The sequence below is a fragment of the Mirounga leonina genome, unplaced genomic scaffold (genome assembly GCF_011800145.1).
Source record: "Mirounga leonina isolate KUSES-001 unplaced genomic scaffold, KU_Mleo_1.0 Mir_174, whole genome shotgun sequence".
Lineage (NCBI taxonomy): Eukaryota > Metazoa > Chordata > Mammalia > Carnivora > Phocidae > Mirounga > Mirounga leonina.
In genome coordinates, this window is record NW_023270451.1 from 67,636,692 (window position 1) to 67,658,330 (window position 21,639).

The following is a 21,639-nucleotide window of genomic DNA, read 5'->3' on the forward strand; positions in this document are numbered from 1 at the left end:
CCCGATATGGGGCTTGATCCCAGGACCCTGGGATCATGACCTGAGCTGAAGGCAGATGCTCAACCGACTGAGCCACCCAGTTGTCCCAAAACATTATTATTTTCAATAATGTATTTTATTTAGCCTAATATTCTAAAATACTTTCAACGTGTTATCCATATAAATTAAGGATTTTTTTTTTCATACTGTCTTCAAAAGCATATTTTACACTTACAGTACATCTCAGTTCAGACCAGCCACATTTCAAGTTCTTGATAGCTCCGTGTGGCCAGGGGCTACCATATTGGATAGCAGTGATACAGTACATCCCAGATGCCTGTGGAATTGACAGTAAAGAGTTGCAGGGAGCCTAGGCTGGCATTAGGAAACCCAAGAGAAGAAGATAGGGAATAGAATAAAAGAGATCGGTGAGTGAATAAGCGACCACGAGTTGCTGATTTCTCTTAGAGCCTTTCTTTGCTCCTTTCCATGGTTTTCTGTTTGTGTTTTCTGTCTAGGTCTTCTATCTCCTTTTTTTTTCACCTGTCCCTTGAATTAAACAAGTTATTTCTTTTCTCAGATTTTATCTAATTATACTTGCTATTTATATCTAGGGTTATTCCAGTTGAATTACTCCCTGAATATTTACCATTCTGTTCTTCAAAGACTCAGTGATGTGTTTTGAGTTTTTTAGAGAAAGAGGGACGAAGAGAAGATAGATTTTTTTTTTTTTTTAACCAAAATGATTATTTTTAATGGAGTTCATCAGCACAGTGGAAATAAATGTCTGGGTGCATTTACTGAGCCTGTTTCAAAGTTGACTATTTCTACCTTTAAATATTTAATATTTTATCCTTTCATTCTTGTTTTTTGCCATTTTATCTTCATTGCTAAAACTGAGGAACTTATTTGAACCTCCAGAGGAGAAGAATTGTTTTTTTTTTTTTTTTTTAAAGATTTTTATTTATTTGACAGAGACACAGCGAGAGAGGGAACACAAGCAGGGGGAGTGGGAGAGGGAGAAGCAGGCTCCACGCAGAGCAGGGAGCCCGATGTGGGACTCGATCCCAGGACCCTGGGATCATGACCTGAGCCGAAGGCAGTCGCTTAACCGACTGAGCCACCCAGGCGCCCGGAATTAAGTTTTATAACTGTTAAGTACCATCATTTATCAAGCACTGAGGTCAAATAAGGAGATATTTCTTTCTACATCCCTATCATACAGATCCAAGGGCAGAGGAATTGTATTTTGAAACTATTAAAACTATCAAGTCTGTGTATGTATGTTTGTTGCTTTTTTTTGCAAATCATCAACTAATGTAAACACTTTTACACTGGGGATGCTGGGCTTTGTAAATCTGAAAGTCTCCCAAACAGTATCTTCCAGTTTCTGGGGATGTACCCTGTTGAGGAAAGAGATCATAAACAAATGGTCATTGTTTCTTACATTTAGCATTAATAAGAAGTCCCTGGAGTTATACTGTTAAATATTTTTATTCTTTAAATTTGTTATAGGGGCTCCTGGGTGGCTTAGTTGGTTAGGTGTCTACCTTCAGCTTGGGTCTTGATCCCAGAGTCCTGGGATCGAGCCCTGTGTTGGGCTTTCTGCTCAGTGGGGAGCCTGCTTCTCCCTGTCCCTCTGTCTGCCGCTCCCCCTGCTTGTGCACTTTCTGTCTCTCTGTCAAATAAATAAATACAATATTTAAAATAAATAAATAAATTTGTTATAGAACATTGCAAACATACACAAAATTAGATAGAATAGTATAATGAACCCCCATGCGCCTGTGCCCAGCCCTAACAGCCATCAGCCCATGGCCAGTCCTTTTAAATCTTTATCTACTTCTTTTTTTTTTCTGAAGAAAATCCCAATCATCATCTCATTTCATCTGTAAGCATTGGGTTATGTATCTCTAAAAACTTTTTTTTTTTTTTTAAAGACTTTATTTATTTATTTGAGACAGAGAGAATGAGAGACAGCATGAGAGGGAGGAGGGTCAGAGGGAGAAGCAGACTCCTGCCGAGCAGGGAGCCCGATGCGGGACTCGATCCTGGGACTCCAGGATCATGACCTGAGCCGAAGGCAGTCGCTTAACCAACTGAGCCACCCAGGCGCCCACTCTAAAAACTTTTTTTAACATAATCTCAGATTATATTAAAGGGACTGAATCCTTTTTGAATAGAAAATTCTATAGTAGTATTGTTATCTTTACTTATCTAGCTTTAAAATGTACTCATTATGTCGTATATTCTAGCTTCTGTTAAAAGTAGGTCTTTTAAGGGGTGCCTGGGTGGCTCAGGCGTCCGACTCTTGATTTTGGCTCTGGTCATGATCTCAGGGTCATAAGATTGAGCCCCTCGTTGGGCTCTGGGCTCAGCATGGAGTCTGCTTGTCCCTCTCCCTCTGCTCCTCCCCTTGCTCCCTCGCTTGCTTTTTTCTCTCTCTCAAATAAGTAAATAAAATCTTAAAAATAAATAAATAAATATAAGTATGTCTTTTAAGTATACATGTATTCTCTCTCTAATTCAGAATTTCCTCATGTGTGTACTGTGAAAGTTCTTTTTTTTTTTTTTTTTTAAAGATTTTATTTATTTATTTGACAGAGAGAGACACAGCGAGAGAGGGAACACAAGCAGGGGGAGTAGGTGAGGGAGAAGCAGGCTTCCTGTGGAGCAGGGAGCCCGATGTGGGACTTGATCCCAGGACCCTGGGATCGTGACCTGAGCCGAAGGCAGACGCTTAACGACTGAGCCACCCAGGCGCCCCAAAATGTACTTACTTTTTTTTAAAGATTTTTATTTATTTATTTGACAGAGAGAGAGACAGCAAGAGAGGGAACACTAGCAGGGGGAATGTGAGAGGGAGAAGCAGGCTTCCTGTGGAGCAAGGAGCCCAATGCGGGGCTCGATCCCAGGACCCTGGGATCATGACCTGAGCTGAAGGCAGATGCCTAATGACTGAGCCACCCAGGCGCCCATTACTGTGAAAGTTCTTGACCCACAGGAGAGCTAAGGCAGGGCACTGGCCCAGTGGATTGTACAAATACTACATTTTCTGAATGTGCTGTAGCATAGAGAAAGAACTGGCAAGTCCTGCTGTCAGGTATTCCTCCTTTGTTTAAAAAAAAAAGGTAGGTCTACTCTTAGCGCTCAAACTCAGGAAAATGACAGTACCAACTGTCAAATGACAGTAATACAGCTTAGTAACGAGTCTATCCTTTATTCAAGGGAAACAGCCCATGGATTGGGGAGTGCAGTGCCGAAAAGCAGCGGAGCACTTTTCCCAAGGGATTTTGGGCATGAGAAGAAGCAACGCAGAAACAGGGCGTGATTGGCTAGAAGGTCAGGGGTTTCCTTATAGGGCTAGCAGGTCTTGTGTTCTGGGGTCAGGTAAGCTGCTAAAGCTGAGTTGGGAGAATTGTGACTGGTGTATGTTAAATTTCTTTGGCAGTGTGGTGTACCCCCTAAGTGCAGGCTAGCTTGGGTTCAGATTTGTGCCGTGGGCCGTGCTGCTGGAACCACCCCCACTTTGTGGGTTTCAACATATGAATTACCTTTATCACGACTAAATACCTGTGCTTAGAACTGCTAGAAACTAGACGTATATAAGGTATGTTCCCATAGCTTGCGTGAAATGCACATATACTTTGATGTAGTAAACTCGGGAGTCTTCAGACTTCTTCACTCACATCATTCTAAAAGAATTTTGACAAACAGTATTCCCTTACATTTTAAAGTTGGCATCTACAGTATTTAAGTAGAAGTTTATATTTTTTTAAAGATTTTATGTATCTGAGAGCAAGAGCAGGAAGGGGAGGTAGGGGCAGAGGGAGAAGCAGACTCCCTTGGAGCAGGGAGCCCAAGGCAGGACTCCATCCCAGGACCTGAGCCAAAGGCAGACACTTAACCGAGCCACTCAGGTGCCCCTAAGTAGAAGTTTAAACGGTTGTAAAGAATAATTTCTCTTGGGGCGCCTGGGTGGCTCAGTTGGTTAAGCGACTGCCTTCGGCTCAGGTCATGATCCCGGAGTCCTGGGATCGAGTCCCGCATCGGGCTCCCGGCTCGTCGGGGAGCCTGCTTCTCCCTCTGACCCTATCCCTTCTCATGCTGTTTCTCTCTCTCTGCCTCTCTCTCAAATAAATAAATAAATAAAATCTTAAAAAAAAAAATAATAATTTCTCTTGGTTGTAAATACTGAATTTTAAAGTACTTTAACTCATAAATAAATCTAGTAAGATTTAAATACCGTAGCAACTTCTTTTTTTATTTGTTTGTTTTACCATAGCAACTTCTTACCTACTAGCATTCATATAAGTAATTTGAACAAACCAACTTTATTATTTATTTATTTATGGGGGTGGCGCTGGTGGGAGGAGCAGAGGGAGAGAGAGAATCCTAAGCAGACTTCATGCCCAGCACAGAACCTGACTCTGGGCTCGATCCCACAACCCTGAGATCATGACCCGAGCCGAAATCAAGAGTCGGATGCTTAACCGACTGAGCCACCCAGGTGCTCCTGAACAAACCAACTTTAAAAGATAATTAGGAAATTCAGATTTGGACTGAGTATTTGATAATACCAAAAGTTCATTTTGTGAAATGTGATAATGGACATTATGACTATGTAAGAAAATACCCATCATTTTTAGAGGTACATTCCAAAAAATACTTAGTAATTGGTTGTGCACAGTTTGGGCTTCTCGCACACACTTCTCAAGTTTACTTGAGAATTTAAAATAGCACCTTTCTTTTTTATAAGATTTTTATTTATTTATTTGTCAGAGAGAGCACAAGCAGGGGGAGCAGCAGAGGGAGAGAGAGAGAAGCAGGCTCCTCACTGAGCAAGGAGCCCGACGTGGGACTCGATCCCAGGACCCTGGGATCATGACCTGAGCCGAAGGCAGACACTTAACAACTGAGCCACCCAGGCGTCCCTAAAATAGCACCTTTCTAATAGCAATAGGTTTAACTACCTTGGATCGAAATGGAATGTAGGGAACAGCTATCTTTTAAAAGTTATTTATCTTTCTGGTTGCTTGTCATTACCCTTTATTTCGGCATTTTTTTTTTTTTAAGATTTTTATTTATTTATATGACAGAGAGACACAGCGAGAGAGGGAACACAAGCAGGGGGAGCGGGAGAGGGAGAAGCAGGCTTCCCGCAGAGCAGGGAGCCGGATGCGGGGCTCAATCCCAGGACCCTGGGATCATGACCTGAGCCGAAGGCAGACACGTAACGACTGAGCCACCCAGGCGCCCCCATTTCTGCATTTCTTAAGGGCTAAGGATTTTCTTTGCACTCATATTATAATCAGCAATTGGAAACATTCTTTTTAAAAAATTTTTTTATTTAAATTCAGTAGTTAACATGTAGTGTATTATTAGTTTCAGGGGTAGAATTTAGTGATTTATCAGTTGCATGTAACACCCAGTGCTCATTATATCAAGTGCCCTCTTAATACCCATCTCCCAATTATTCCATCCCCCCACCCACCTCCCCTCCAGCAACCCTCAGTTCCCTATAGTTAAGAGTCTCTTATGGTTTGCCTCCCACTCTGTTTTTATCTTACTTTATTTCCTTCCCCTCCCCTATGTTCATCTGTTTTGTTTCTTAAATTCCACATATGAGTGAAATCATATGGTATTTGTCTTTCTCTGACTTATTTTGCTTAGCATAATATATTCTAGTTCCATTCATGTCATTGCAAATGGCAAGATTTCATTCTTTTTGTTGGCTGAGTAGTATTCCATTGTGTGTGTGTATATATATATATATACCACATCTTCTTTATCCATTTATCTGTTGGTGGACATCTGGGCTCTTTCCATATTTTGGCTATTGTGGACATTAAGCAGTTGGAAATATTCTTGTTACAAGGTCATTAAGTAAGCCAGTAAGCCTCAGGAAAACGCCTTGCTTTCTAAGGCCTCGGACCTAAAATACCCTTGTAACTGCTACTAGGTTCCAGACAGATGAGCTGGAAGATGGATGAGGAAGAAAAGTTAAGCCAGATTACCACGTGGCAGTCTTGAGAAAAAGACAGACTCACCTTTTGCATTATGTACGTTTGTGCATGCAGGTGACATGTACAGCCATGATGGAAATGCTGATGAGCCAGAGTGGGTAAAGACAGAAAGAGAACAGTTTGTTGAGTTTCGAGATAAGAATCGTGATGGGAAGATGGACAAGGAAGAGACCAAAGACTGGATCCTCCCCTCAGACTATGATCATGCGGAGGCAGAAGCCAGGCACCTAGTCTATGAATCAGACCAGAACAAGGTAAGTCTGGCCAGGCCCAAACAACCTAGTAGCGATCAAAGTCTGTTTGTAGGGGATTGCCTAAAACATTCCTGTTGAGGTACATAGAGCATGTAAAGTCTTAATTGGTCTAAGTCTGCTACAAATCTTAAGTTGACAATTGAAAACTTACAGGGCAGTGCTACCTATCTGATCTCATTTTAGAAATCCCTTTGCCCAGTGTTCACACCATTGGAGGCATTTGGCTTCAGAAAAGAGCCTCTGTATATATAGCCTGTGTCCAGCGTGCGTCATCTGTTATCTTTGGATCCCCAGGAAATTTGCTTTTTTTTTTCTTCCTTTGTGCTTTTACCTATTGCAGGCTCATTTTGCCTGCTCAAAGTTGGTCATTTCCTTCTTAAATACACTTTTTAAAATTAAGTTCTTTATAGTGGGTTGTAAATCAGCATTTATCTCGAGCTTGTTAAAATTTTCCTTGATAAATTATCTGAGGCATTTGTTTCATAAAAAGAATGGTAGTCTCACTAAGCCATCACCTTTTCAGCAATTTTAATGCTCTGCTTAGAGTAAGCTGAAAATCAATCTAAAGGTGTTGGGGAGGGGGGGTTGTATTCTGAACATTCTCCTATCTAGGCCAGTCTTCTGTTTCAGATGCAGTGTCTTATCATCTGAGCCTTTTTAAGGCACAGTCTGTTTTGAGTTCTTGCTTCAGTCACTTCAGTAGCCAGGTGCTGTGTCCTGAGATACGTGAGAAAAGGAAACTCCCAAGGTCATCCCTTGTGAATCCGGCATAGATAATTTTTGAGCTGAGGTCTGAGCCTTCATTTGGGGTTGTGTCTGGAATCTGTTGGTGGCTAGGGCATTGCGGGGGTGAAGACTGTGTGGGAATGTTAGCAGATTTCATCGTTCCTGTTAGGCAATGACTGGATTCACTTTAAAGTATCTTCCCCGGTTCTTCCTGTCTCTTACCTATACATAGGAGATGGCCCACATTTTGCTTGATGCATTAAGTTATTGAGCTGTGTTATTCCCGTCCTTCCACTTTTAACTTTCTTGATAAGAAAAATGTATTAATTGCTATTTTCTTCTCTCTTTGTGTGTATGTTGTGGAGGGTTGGGGGTGAAGGTTGAGTTCACATTTAATTTAGTGGGAATTAGAATCTTAAATCCTGATTAACCCCTTTTGTTCTGTAGCGGTGTTTCTAAATTTGGAATGGGAAATCGTTTTTGCCTCGATTCACTCTTCTCTCTAATTTCAGGATGGCAAGCTTACCAAGGAGGAGATTGTTGACAAGTACGATTTATTTGTGGGCAGCCAGGCCACAGATTTTGGTGAGGCCTTAGTACGACATGATGAGTTCTGAGCTGCATACAGAAGAACCCACATTTCTTCAAAAGTAATTTATTTTTACAGCTTCTGGTTTCACATGAAATTGTTTGCGCTACTGAGACTGTTAATACAAACTTTAAGACCTGAAAAGGTGTAATGAAAACCATCCCGTCCCCATTCCTCCTCCTCTTTGAGGCACTGGAGGAACTGTGCTTCTGAGGAACAACTCTAATTAGTACACTTGTGTTTGTAGATTTACACTTTGTATTATGTATAACATGGTGTGTTTATTTTTATATTTGTTCTCTGGTTGGGAGTATGATATGAAGGATCAACATCCTCAACTGACGCTTGTTTGTAGGCAAATGTTAGCCCTTCACTCTTTCTCAACCCTTGCCATATAATTTTTGTAATTCTGACTTAACTAATTTTTTAAGCCTGAGATCAATAAGAAATGTTTAGGAGAGAGAAAAGGGAAAAAAATATGCCCCACAATTATATTTAGAGAGACAACATTTAATCTTGCCTATTGAAAAGTATGTTTCATAAGTAGTAGGGGCCACATATTCCATTCAGTTGCTCTAAGTCCAGCAATTGATCGTGGCATTATCTGGGCAAGGACAGATTCCTGTGCTGTCAGAAAGCTTGGCTCGACTTGATTTCATTCAGTTTTTTTTCTTCCCAGTAAGACTAGCTGTTTGCTAATTTTGCCAAGCACAGCTGTGGTGGGAAGAGTTAGGGCCAGTGTCTTGAAAATCAATCAAGTAGTGAATGTGATCTCTTTACAGAGCTATACATAGAAACAGCTGGAAAACTAAGGGAAAAATACAAGTGTTTTCAGGGCACACACTTTTTTCTGGGTGTGCATCTGTTGAAGTGCTCAAGACTTTCTTGCCTATTGAATCACTGTAAGTGCCCCATTCAGCTCCTATTTCCCCAGGTGTTCCTAGGAATTAATCTTGCTTTCACTACATAGTTAAAATGTACTCCTTTCCAATTATGTCATTTCATTGAAAGTGCCTTTAACGAAAGAAATGATCACTGAAATGAGGGTTCTCTTAAGAAACCCTGAGATGAAATAAAGAGATTATTTGGACCACCTTGTATGAAGCTTACAACCTCCCAATGTATTGGGGATTTTTTTTTTTTTTCTTCCCTTTCTCTTTCAGACAGTGGTTAAATAGCAGTATTAGTTAGGAGCTTGGTTGCAGTGTTCTTATCTTGTGGGCTGGTTTCCAAAAACCACATGCTGCTGAATTTACCAGGGATCCTCATACCTCAGAATGCTAACCACTTACTACCAGGCCTATTTCTGTGTCAGCTGAAGAGCTTGAACTCAGACTCAAAGATGAGAGGGCCTACTGAGAGGACTCTTTGGTTTGAGGACCATTGTTCAACCTTCTTGCCTTTGACCCAACGCCCCCTCTCCCCGCTGCCCCCAAAAAAGTTTATCGTGGATCAGCAGATTGCCAATCCTTGTCAAAGAGAGGGACATTGTAGAAAGAGCTGAAGAAGCTGCCTTCTGTTCCCAACTCACTTTACCCATATTTTATGTAACACAAACTCTGTCTTTTTTGGTCCTTTTCTTACAGATGGACCTCTTTTGAGAAGAATTATTGTATTCCAAACTTTTTTAGCCCTCAGGTTACTAAGATAAATATATGTATATCTAACCTTTATTATTTCATGTATCTTTGTGGATAATACATTCAGGTGGTGCTGGGTGATTATTATAATCTGAACCTAGGTGTATCCTTTGGTCTTCCATGATCATGTTGAGGTGGACTACTTGGCCTGGCAAAAAGCCAGATTATCACGTAACTTGATCCTGGCCTTTGCATTGAGCTCTTGAGAGTGGATACACTCTTTTTAACCCCAATATAGGGGAATGTAAATTCTCTGCTCTCCAGATTCCCCATTTTTATCATTAAGAAGATCAAAGATAATAATGGCAACCCAGGATTAGAGAGAGCACATCATGAACTGTGTGGCAGGAGAGCCTTGCAGCTCACTAGGTACAGAGAACCCAGGCCTGATGTTAAAAGTTACGCACTTAGAAAGCAAACCTTCATATGCTAAAATGGCAACTTCTGGATGCTGGGTGCTCAGCAGCAAGCATACTCTAATAATCTCTAATGATCCCCCTGGATTATCTTTTTGGTTTAAGTCAAGCCTGAGGCTGGTGAACAGTAGCTACACACCCACACTGTGTGTCCTGTGAATGCTAGCTCTCTTGAATTTGGATACTGGTTATTTTTTATAGAGTGTAAACTAAGTTTTATATTCTATAATGCAAACAGGTACCTATCTGTTTCTAAATAAAACTGTTTACATTCATTGTGGGGTATGCGTATTCCTTTATTCTCTTAAGAAATGGAACTCTTACTTAGAATGATGGGTGCTGTAAAATATCAAGAAAAGGAGGTCTCCTAGAAGATACTCCTTCCCCATCCCAGAGAAGTTCTGCCTTCTCCCAGATTAGCCATTCTTTTTTATTTCTGAAATCTTCTGGCGTCTTTCCCACTACAGCTGTAACCCCTCTTTGCTTCCCTCGGGCCATGTAACTGGAGAGGAGTCCAGCTGCTCATTACATAATTACCTGATACCAAACACAAGCCATTCCTGAATGTACACACAGCATTTATTCTGACTTTTATTTCAAAAAGGCTCTTTTTCAGGGGGTGCAGAGGGGAAACATAAAGTATAAAGTAAAACAGTTTTTTGAACATTTTGGTATAGTTCATAAATGGTATTAAGATGTGCACAGTCATTTTGAGAACATGAAGGGAATTAACCATTAACTTTACTAAATACAGCTTAAGACAGGTTTAGCCAAATTGGGTGGGGAGCACCTGGAATAATTCATGCTGGCTCAGGAGCTTCTGGACATGGCTGTCCCTGCCAGAACTATAGGATTATTGGCAGTGATGGCATAAAGAAGTTCTTTCAGACTCGTATTTTGGGCCTACTCAAGGTTTTGGTGGTTTCTTTATATCTCTCCGATTTCTTTCTTTTTCTTTTTTTTTTTTTAAAGATTTTATTTATTTGACAGACAGAGCACAAGCAGGGGGAGCAGCAGGGAGAGGGAGAAGCAGAAACAGGCTCTCTGCTGAGCAGCCCGATTGGGGGCTTGATCCCAGGACCCTGGGATCATGACCTGAGCTGAAGGCAGCCGCTTAACCGACTGAGCTACCCAGGCGCCCTATCTGATTTCTAAGGTGTTTTAAGTTTGTTCTAATTCAGAATGTATCATCTCAGAACAGATCCTCAATAGGAAGAAAAAAATTACAAAGAAGGAAGATAATTATTATCCATACACTGAAAAATCCGCCATACTCCTGTATAGTTGCCTCATAAATCAGTTATCCAAGTGCTATGAATGATGCCACTTAGTAAAAATTGAGTATTGTTGACATGGCCTTTGGAGTGGTCTAAAGTAGACCTGGTTGGAACAGTAGCTTTGTGGGTAGGAAAGGAATGGTAGGAAAATGGAAAGTGGACTCCCCGAATTGCCATTATACCCTTCCCATCTTTTTCTGCATTTGTTAGTAGTTTGGTTTTTGAGAGAGAAAGAAGAAATTTCCCTAAATGTAAAATCCTAGTTGCTGCAAATAAGCCAATATGACTCCTTAGTTGGGGCCAACTTGACTGGGAGAGACAGCAGAGACTTCTGTTTTCTGGGAGCTGGACATTTCAGAATCATCTGTCATGGACTTCCCACACACCATCTCCATGATGCAGGCTTGGAACTGGAAGGAAAGCACAGAATTGGAGATAGCCCCTTGCAGACCAGTACGGAGGAGGTGACATCAAGAAATGTGGGGAGCAAAGAGATCTCATTCTTTGTATCCCCAAAGCCTTGTGCAATGCCTTATACCCAGGATCTCCTCACGTGTTTTTTTTTTTTTTTTTTTAAGATTTTATTTACTAGAGAATGAGCGGGGAGTGGGGGGCGAGGGGAGCAGAGAGAGAAAAACAGACTCCATGGGGGCGCCTGGGTGGCTCAGTCGTTGGGCGTCTGCCTTCGGCTCGGGTCGTGGTCCCAGGGTCCTGGGATCGAGCCCCACATCGGGCTCCCTGCTCAGCGGGAAGCCTGCTTCTCCCTCTCCCACTCCCCCTGCTTGTGTTCCCTCTCTCGCTGTGTCTCTCTCTGTCAAATAAAGAAATAAAATTAAAAAAAAAAAAAAAAAAAGACTCCATGCTGAGCATGAAGCCCTACTCAGGGCTCTATCCTAGGACCCGGAAATCACGACCTGAGCCGAAGGCAGACACTTAACTGACTGAGCCACCCAGCCAGGCGCCCTCCTCAGGTGGTTTTGAATACATCTTCCCAATCCTTAGAGCTCCTCCTAGGTCTACAATAATAATCCCTACATATTTTGGCTCAGAGACTTGACTGTTGGTAAACCCCAAAGCAGCACCTGCCTCATCAAAACACTGAAAAGCAAGGCCGGAGTAGGCCTGCCCACACACCCCACCATTATTAGAGGGTGCTCCCGATTGGAAAGTTGCCAATTTTGTTTCCATCCAGAAGCTTTGAATCCGTCTCTGTGGACTGAGGAAACAAAATAGCTGTTAATAATTCTCAAAGCAGGGAGTTTGCCCCACAAGACGGGAACTCTCCTAGATTTATCTAAGTTTGGGTTTTTATTAGCTCAGATACAGGATTTGGGATAGGAGGCCACTCGGTACCTTCAGATGATAAACTGTGTTAGAGATGTATGCATGTGTTATGGTTTCTGTGCTTTTGCATATGCTCCTGCAGGCTGGAAGTTGGAAGGGAAAGGATTAAGAACCTGTGAAGTGGAAGGACTAGGAATTTAGGGGAATGATTAGTCTATTAGTTTTTCAAGAAAACAAAACCCTTTCACTTCTCATCCTGCCCTTTGGAGCAACCTGATTTTTAGGGCTCAAGTTCTGTTTTCTCTGGGTTCTATTACCTTGTCTCGATGACCACCCCCATCTCCCTGTGCTTACCAAGGGCTTTCCTTGTTCACCCTTAGAAGCCTTTTGAGTAGAGTCCAAGGTGCTCTGAAGCAAAAGGTGTTGGTGAGAAAAGAACCAGGTCTTATGAACTGGAGTCTCATAGGCATGTAAATAGAGAGCTTTACCTGCTTATTCATAAAGCAGTAGATGATGGGGTTGTAGACACAAGCACTCTTGAAGAAGAAGGCAGGAATGGTGACAAGCCGTAGGTCCAGCCCGTGGTTCCGGCTGTTGACCATATACATGGTCATTGCAGCATAGGGCGTGTAACAGAGACAGAAGGAGCCCACCATCACTACCACCATCCGGCTCACCTCCCGCTCGGCCTTCTGACTCCTGTTGCTGGGCTGCGACCTTGGCAGAGCACAGAGAAACCTTCTCTTCTTCCTGGCCCTCAACTCCCCGCCTCTCCACCCTTTCCTACCAGGGGGGCATCCACTCCCAGTTGCCTCTCTTCTGTCCCAGCTTCTGGCCTAGTGCCTCTTGCTCTCCTTCCTTGAGGAAGGTGGGATGGAGAATGGCTCTCTGGTCTGTGACTTTGGAAGGGATCACATGAATCTCTTGCCACACGTTTGAGCAGAGAGGACCCCGCCCTGCTCTTCACACCATTTCATCATACTCCCTCTCTCAAATAAATAAATAAATAAATAAATAAATAAGAGGTCAAAGACTAAGGTTATACCCAACTCTTTCCACCCACATCAGCTTGAGCTCCTAGCTCAGCACCACTGCCCTACACTCTCACCGGCTCCAGCCAAAGAAGGGTGGGATGGAGACGCCAATACCAATGGTCCAGGTAGCCAGGACCACCATCAGCGCGTGCTTGGAGCTGAAGCGGAAGTTGCCGAAGGGCTTACAGATGACCATGTAGCCCTCAAAGGCCAGGAAGGCCAGTGACCAGCCTGTCACCAGACCTGTAGTGAAACATGAAGGTAATTGGGGTAGAAAGCCCCACCCAGCCTGGCAGGCAGAGTGGAATACAGATGGTGGAGCAAGCACGGGGACTGATGGTTGGTGTGGAGTTTGGGACTTGGTCAAACTTCTAGTCCCAGCTACTTTGTACCCAATGATAAAGAGCACCAAACTCCTTTTCCCCAGGCTCCTCTTTAGGGGCCCACTCTAACCCAACAGTCTGGTCCCTGGTTCCAATCCTGGAGCAGTCCTTTGTCTCCCCCCAGTCTCCTTCCCCTTCAGTACCTGCTGTAGAGCCCAGGAAGGCCTCCAAAGCACAAACATGGCGGCCAAAGATGAAGTATCCCTGACAGCTGGCGATGAAGATGCTGGAGACAGAGATGCAGTAGAGGAAGCCCCCCAGGGATACACTGACCAGAATATAGTTGAGTGGCTGTCGCAACTTCTTGTAGCGCAGGGTGGCCACCAGCACCGAGGCATTGAGTGGTGTCCCTGCAAAGAAGACAAAGCCCATGAAGACTGCCTGGAGGCAGAAGGCCCAGACAGGGGCAATGTGGTACTGAGGCCCACCCCATGGCCCCACCAAGGAGATGTTCTTGAACAGATAAAACTCCTCCTCCCCTGACATCTTACTCATGGGATGTCCCCACGCTCTCTGATTCCTCTTATAGATTACCATCCCACCACCACTTCTCCCCTGCCCTCCAAAGCCCCTTTCGGGCTCCCTGAATGATCAGTACTGATCCTAAGCCTCCTAAGGACAAAGTTTTGAGATTAGAGATGTCCAAGCCCCCACCTAAACCTCCTTTGTGGCCCCAAAGCCGATTGTGTGTTCTTGAGAGGATAAAAATATTGGGCTCAAAGAACCGACATGCAGTGCTGGGTGCTGGAATGACTAGGCGTCTGCGCACTGCAGCCTGGGGTTCCTGACCCATATTTAGCAGGGATGTGTCCACCACTTTGTGTGTGTGTGTGTGTGTGTGTGTGTCCTTTGAATGGAACTACCGAGGGTATGCCTTTTGGTTTGGCTTCTGGCGCCACTACATCCCTATACATTTCCGTGCCCATCTGCTCCTTTGTGGAAGGTGCCCCCTAAGTCTCCCTCTCCAGAGATCTTGGGCTCACAGCCAGCCTGGGAAGCAGCCTTGGGCCACAGAAGAGGCAGGGAATGGGGAGCACCTTGGTGAACAGCCTTCACAGATCAGTACAGGGGCAACTGGACAATGCTTGCAGTCGAAGGCCTCCCTGGCTGCCTCTGTTTCTCCATGTTGAGTCTACCCAGGAGGGTGTATTTTCTGCTCAGCCCACCCCCCTCCAGACCTCAGGCTGCGGTTGGTTTGCTCGCTGGCCCCGCCTTGAGCTCAGCAGTGCCCAAGTCGCCAAGTGCCCAAGTCTTGCCCTGTCTGCTCTCAAGGCCTGCCCAGCCCTCACAGCTGGACTCAAGACCTGTTCCGCGCAGCCCGCCCCAGCGAGGCCACCGCAGAGAGGCCAGCTCTGCCCTAGGCTCCGCCCTGTGAATGTGTCCCCTGCCCCACTTCAGCGGACTGTGAGCACAGAGATCAAAGCGACGCACTTTGAATACAGGTAAGGGGAAGTGAAAGGGTGGCTTCTGGTGGCCCAGTTGTTTTTATCACATGAATCCCCCCACAGGGAAAAATTATAAACTAAATATGAAAAACGACTCCTGGAAAGCGCTATAAAGTACCCCAAAGCAGGCAGCAGCGGAGAGGACCCAAACCTTGAATGAAAGGAACCATCTACATGTAAATGGATTATTTCCTGAGGGCACCCTGCCCAGGCTAAAGGGCAGGGGACAGCTGGGAAGTCCCAGCCTTTACGCCCTGAAGAGGCAGAGGACAGAGTCTGGGACTCCAGAGTGGCTGAAGATGGCAGGTGGGCCTCCTGGAAGGAAGGACGCCCCAGCAGAGGAAGACTCCCCCCCAGTCGGAGGCTGCGGGCCGAGCTCTGCCAGGAGGAGCGTGGCGGGAGCCCAGCAGAAGGCCGGAGCTGGGGGTCTGACCGCCGAGCGGAGGCGCGGGCCGCTAAACAGGGCGGCGGAGAGAGAGTTCGAGACTGATCCCACCCAGGTAGAGGAGCGGGCCAAACCCTCCTGGCTTTCCATTTGAAACTCCAAGAGGCCACAGCTCAGGATAAAATCTGCGGCCCTCGGATCGCGAGCTAGAAGGGCTCAAAGCCGACTGGCCAGCCGCTGGCGAGAGACCGGACGCTCAGCCGGCGCGGGGACCCTGGCGGGGGCCCGGCCCGCGGCCAGGAATTGCAAGGCCCCTGGCTCTCCACTGGATCGCGGGGGCGGCTGGTCCTCTGCCCCGGGCAGGCTCTTAGGACCAGGGCCGGAGGCCACCTCTCGGGCCGTGTGAGGTGCTGCCTCCGGGCAGGGCCCCGGGCCCGGTGGCCTGTGCTGCGGGGGGCGAGGCCGCCTCCGCTGTGTGCAGGGCTCTGCTGAGGTGCCAGCTCCGTAAACGGTTCCGACGGGAAGCCTCGGCTTGGCCTGCCGACCCAGCGGGTGTGGACAAAAGACACCCCAAGGCCCTCCCACTGGTACTACCCAGGCCAGGCGGCTGCACCTTTGGCCTCTTCTAGGTCCGTCCTGACACCTTTCCAGACAGTCCCTTCCCACCTTATTCTCCCCTGCATCAGAGGGCGGGGCGGTGGGCGCAAGCAGGGAGCAGCCCCGCCCCCGCTAGGATGGGCCAGAGGCCCAGCGCCCCGGGGGGGGGGGGGGCGGGGGTGCGGACAGCTCGGGCCAGAAGGAGCCTTTCCCAAGGATAGGGTCTCATTGGTACCCACGCAGGGGACGACAAAGTTCCAGAGTCAGCGAAGCCATGGAGTAGGGAGCAGGAAGGTTTTGAGGTTGGGGCATGGGGTAAAGGTGAAGACTGAAGACAGGGGCGCCTGGGGGGCTCAGTCGGTTAAGCGTCTGCCTTCGGCTCAGGTCATGATCCTGGGGTCCTGGGGTCGAGCCCCGCATCGGGCTCCCTGCTTAACGGGGAGTCTGCTTCTCCCTCTCCTTCCCACTTGTGCTCTCTGTCGCTATCTCTGTCTCTCTCTCTCTCTCAAATAAATAAATAAAATCTTAAAAAAAACCAAACTGAAGACAGTTTGAGTACATTTAACATATACAGTGCCCTTTTCAAGTTTCAAGTCACTTTATTTTTTTATTTTTTAAAGATTTTATTTATCTGAGAGAGAGAGAGAGTGAGAGAGAGCGCGCAAGAGGGGGTAGGGTTAGAGGGAGAAGCAGACTCCCCGCCGAGCAGGGAGCCCGATGCAGGACTCGATCCCGGGACCCCGGGATCATGACCTGAGCCGAAGGCAGTCGCTTAACCAACTGAGCCACCCAGGCGCCCTAAAGTCACTTTATTAATTTAGGAACATGATATACTAAGGCTTTACAGAAGATTATGTTGGTTAGGTATATTTAGCCCAGGATTTCTCCATCTCCACACTCCTGGTATATTGGCTCAGACAATCCTTTGCTGGGGGAGGGGCGCGGCTGTCCTGTGCACTGCAGGATGTTTGCAGCTTCCTGGTCACTACCCGCTGGATGCCAACAGCACTGGCACCACCTCAGGCATGACAATCGAAAACGTTTCCAGACACAAATATCCCCTGAGACGCAAAACCACCCCCTGCCTCCTCCCGTCTAGTTAAGAACCACTGACTTAGATTTAGACATATAAATGTCCAGAACAAAATGGAAAAAACAGTCAAGAGGAAATTTGTTTTTCCCTTCTAATTGTCTAGAAAAAAGGAAAGTTCTAGAAAAGGAGGATTTTTTTTTAAGATTTATGTTTTCCTTTGAGAGAGAGAGAGAGAGAGCGCACGCATGTGAGGGGGGAGGGGGGAAGGGGGGAAGGGAGGCTGAGGAAGACGGAGAGAGAGAATCCCAAGCAGTCTCCACTCCGAGCACAGAGCCCAACGCAGGGCTAGATCCCACAACCCTGAGACCATGACCCAAGCAGAAACCAAGAGTCAGATGCTCAAACCACTGAGCCACTCAGGAGCCCCCAAAAGAGGATACTTTTTGAATAGTCTTAGCGTTTTGGTTTGGTTTTTTTTCCTATTCTCTTTAGGAGTTTATCCATCTATACTCCCCCCTTTTCCAGAAATAGTTTAAGGGAAGTTTGTAGGAATATATGGGACACAACAAGAAGTCATGAATCAAATGTAGGAGCAAAAGAAGAAGGAGTTCAGAAGTCAAGAATTAAATTGAAATATGACCACACATTCATGCTTTCTAGAAGCTACATATTTACATAATTCAGCGTCCAGAAAGCAAACGCAAACCAACTGTTCTTGGGATTATGACAGAGAAGAATACCTCCCTAGGGACTATACAAAGGCGACGTTGGTGTAATATAATAAACTATGTCCTCAAGAACATTCTTGAGCAGACAGAACAACCAGTTTCATAGGACTGGATATACTCCTGACTATTACCCCTCAATATGGACTCAACACAAAGCATAATTCAGAATTGGACATAAACCAGAACCATTATTAGGCTGGGTGCCAAATACCAGCTCCGGTGGGCTGCTCTGATCCAGAGGACATTTAGGCTCTCTGGAGGTTTGAAGTACATTTCCCTTTGCCTTCTCTAATCCTTGCTTCTCTCGGCTTAGAGTCCCATAATTTAATTTCTGTTTTTGAGTGGATTATAGATATGTCCAGGACTGAATATTCAAAAAGTACAAAAGAATGTACAGTGAAAAATTCACTTATTTCCCCCCCAGTTCCCCTCTCCCAAGGCAACCAGTGTTGGCTTTTGCTGTGTTGTTGATACATAGGAGGTGACAGTGAACTTGAGATGATGTGTTGTGACAATGTTGTCTGTTAAATACTGACCCATAAGAGTTCTCCAGACAAATGATGAGATAAGAGAAAGGTCTACACGCTGACGTGGATATGAGGAATTGTCAAAGGATTTGCCCAACTGAAAGCCACCCTCTCTTGGGAGGAAAGGGAGGAAGCTCCTAGAAGTAGAGCCAGGATTCTCCCCAGAGAATTCCATCTATGGCTTGTTAAAGGCAGAGACAAACAAGTCACTGAAGGCCTAAAGTCCTAGGGCCCACAGCAAAGCCACAGTAATTTTAGCCTGGGGGGAAGAATAGTGTATGGTAGGTGCCAATGGATTCCCACCAGAGCAGCGCTCCTCTCCCCAGACCCCTGCCATCCTGGGGGGCATTAGGTGGTGTGCGGGGGTGTTTCGTGGCTGTCTCAATGGTGAAGAAGGGATTACTGGTATTTAGTGGGCAGGACACTGTTCCAGACAGGCCACACAACGAAGAATGATCCTGCCTCAAATTTGAACAGCACCCCCAGAAAGAAGCACTGGCTGGAATCCAAGCCCCGTCTCATCCCTGAAACATTCTTAGCCCCTAGGAGACTGTCTTGGAGTAACCTCACTTCCTGGCACATCTACCAAGAGGAGCAATTTAGGGAATGTGTGCTGAGGTAATGGAATGACGTGTTGAGTGCGCTATTATTTATAAGCCAGTTTAGAGCTGGGGAACAGCTACCCAAAAAAGTCTCTTTGGTTTTAGAATAGATGAGCTGTTGCCTTTCTCCCTGGCCATGATTAGTTCGTGGAACCAGTTGTCTGGTCCAGCCCTCCTGGATGGAGACCATGAAACTCCCCTGGATACAAACGAATGCTGGCCAACCCTCTCTCTGAAGCGAGGGGCCATTCTTCCTGCTTTTCCAAGAGAAGACTGGGTTCATGAGGAAGCCTGCTTAAAAGGATGGAAGGCAGGAGGTTTTCTTCAGGCTTATGGTTTCTACTTGGAGCCAAAAGACGAGGATTGACCTGAATGTCTGTTGCCGCTAGTGATTTTTTGTGTCCTCCCCTGAGACTTTTCTTTCACGTACTCACTCACTCATTCATTCCACAGACATTTGCTAAGTGATGTCTACAATAACAGTTGTACCGTGAAAATGAGATTAATTTGGTAAAGTGATTACACAGAACCCAGCGCATAGAAATGCTTGGGAGTCACTTGTCAGCAGGATTGCCAAGTGTCAGACATGAGGCTGGACCCAAAGACCAACAAGACAGGGCTCTGCCTTCTGCAAGCAAGCAGGGCTCGGTGGTGGTGGGTGGGGAGGAGGGGTGACGGATATGGTACAATGGAAGCACAAAACAGAGAGTCTGGCAGGGCCCACTGGGTTCTCCCACAAGACCCCAGTTTCTGAGCCTCCCCCTCACTCTCACTGGGGAAACTCCCAGCCAGAAGGAACCCACCCAGGCCACACTTAGCCTGTTAGCAGGTTTCTTCCTGCAGCGTCTCTGGGCAGGATGAGGAGGGCAGGCTGGGGTGTGGGAGGAAGTGTGAGTATTTACAGGATGTATTCCCATCTTTAGTTTTCTAGAAAGTCTGGGTAGCAATGTCTACTGTGTTTAAAACAGGCTTTAGGGCGCCTGGGTGGCTCAGTGGGTTAAGCGACTGCCTTCGGCTCAGGTCATGATCCTGGAGTCCCTGGATCGAGTCCCTGGATCGAGTCCCGCATCGGGCTCCCTGCTCAGCAGGGAGTCTGCTTCTCCCTCTGACCCTCCCCCCTCTCATGCTCTCTCTCTCAAATAAATAAAATCTTTAAAAAAAAAAAAACAGGCTTTAGATTTAGATAAATGTGCCTCTTGTAAGCTGAATGCAGATCAGTTTCCTTTTCTTACAATGGGGATGACACCTATTTCACAAGGTTGTTATAAGGCTGAATAAGATCCGCAAAGCACACAACACACTACGTAGCTGTCCCATATTAAGCATCAAGGGGCAACTTTCCTATTGAGTGTTTTCCCCCCCACCCTCATGTTGCTGTCATAATAACCCCTCTCCTTCGTACAGCATCTTACAGTTTGCAGACTGCCTTCACAGACATCGTCTTGCCTGATCCTCAAATTACCCTGCAAGGCACCCAGGGCAAGTGTTACTTCCCCAACTGACAGATGAAGAAACTGAGTAAGTCTGCAAATGTCTTCTAGTCCAGGTGATCTGGGTCAGTCTTCTGCTTCCTCATCTAGGAGGCTGATGATGTGGAGGGTTTTTTCTGGTGGTCTGATCATGAGGAAAGAAAGAAGGGTTGTTCTTCATGGGGTGCAGTCTCCCTCAGACCTGGGGCTCCCCTGGAAAGTGGAGGTTGCTGCACCCTGGCTTCTTCTCTGCCTTTTCTCACCAGCACCCCCACAAAGTCCACGTGGTAGCCCTGGGGGAGAACCGGCTGGTCCTGGGGAAAGGGCCCTGCCCGTAGCATCTGCGTGGCTCCACAGTGGGCCAGGGAGGGGCGGAGAGAGCCAAGACAGAGGCAAAGCCCGCTGGAGTACAGCCAGCCTGGGCTGGTTGCCAGCCTGGGAAAAGATTCCACCTCTAGGAACCATAAACTGCGCCTGCTGCTGATGTGACAGGGAAGGCACATCTGGCCAAACATAACCATCGGTGGCTCGTTGGTCTAGGGGTATGATTCTCGCTTAGGGTGCGAGAGGTCCCGGGTTCAAATCCCGGACGAGCCCTTGTTTTCCTGATTTTTTTTTCCTGTACCCCAACATATACTGCCTGCCCCTTTTAGGGTTGTGGCAGAAAGATGACCTAGTGGTGAGTGAATAAAGGACCCTAAAGACAAGCTGCCGGTCATTCTCCCCATTAGCAATGGCCTGTATATGCCCCATTTGGACTCATTGGAAAAAATAGGAATGACCTGTATGTGCCCCATTTGGACTCAGTGGAGAAAAAAACCCATTTTTTCCACTGAGTCCAAATGGGGCAGGAGGGGACTGGCATCAGGAGCTGACCTAGAGAAGGTTAAAGTCAAAGGGTTGCATTGTGTTAGGCAAAAAGAGCCTCTCAGAGGGCCTCATATGAAGAGTAAATGATCAGGACAATTTGCGGGGTGGATCCGAGCCGGAGGTCAAGAAAAGACAAGCTCCTTGTATAAAACTCAAGCTATGAAATGCACTGGATTCGAAGTCCAAAAGGTAGGATTAAAGTTACAATTTTGAGTCTCAGTTTTCCCATTGGTAAAATGGGAACAGTAATGCTTATTTCTTAGAGTTCTTGAGAGGATTAAAGCAGAAAGTCTCAAGCCTGAACAAATGCTTGTATTCCATCTGGATTTATGCTATTTACATGATGCTGAATCCTCAAGCAGAGAAATTAAATCT

General features: G+C 46.0%; 2 protein-coding genes and 1 non-coding gene across 4 annotated transcripts in view; 2 read left to right on the plus strand and 1 right to left on the minus strand.

Moving 5' to 3' along the window:
* Positions 1–9,899, plus strand: part of CALU (calumenin) — a 32,114-nt gene extending 22,215 nt beyond the window's left edge. Inside the window, exons 6-7 of one of the 2 annotated variants that reach the window (XM_035021061.1) lie at positions 6,060–6,259; positions 7,498–9,899. In XM_035021061.1, coding sequence (XP_034876952.1) covers positions 6,060–6,259; positions 7,498–7,602 — 305 coding nt within the window. In that variant the 3' untranslated portion in view covers positions 7,603–9,899. The remainder of the gene's footprint in view (positions 1–6,059; positions 6,260–7,497) is intronic. The other variant, XM_035021062.1, reaches the window with a different exon arrangement.
* Positions 9,900–11,197: 1,298 nt separating this feature from the next.
* On the minus strand, positions 11,198–14,167 carry OPN1SW (opsin 1, short wave sensitive). The gene is made up of 4 exons (XM_035020304.1): positions 13,752–14,167; positions 13,300–13,468; positions 12,680–12,908; positions 11,198–11,317 (listed from the first exon to the last, which is right to left on the minus strand). The coding sequence occupies exons 1-4, from the start codon at positions 14,143–14,145 to the stop codon at positions 11,198–11,200; spliced, it is 912 nt and encodes a 303-aa protein (XP_034876195.1). The 5' UTR covers positions 14,146–14,167.
* A 6,752-nt stretch (positions 14,168–20,919) lies between these two features.
* On the plus strand, positions 20,920–20,991 carry TRNAP-AGG. Its single transcript has one exon. It is a non-coding gene; the product is annotated as a tRNA-Pro (tRNA).
* The last annotated feature ends 648 nt before the right edge of the window (positions 20,992–21,639 follow it).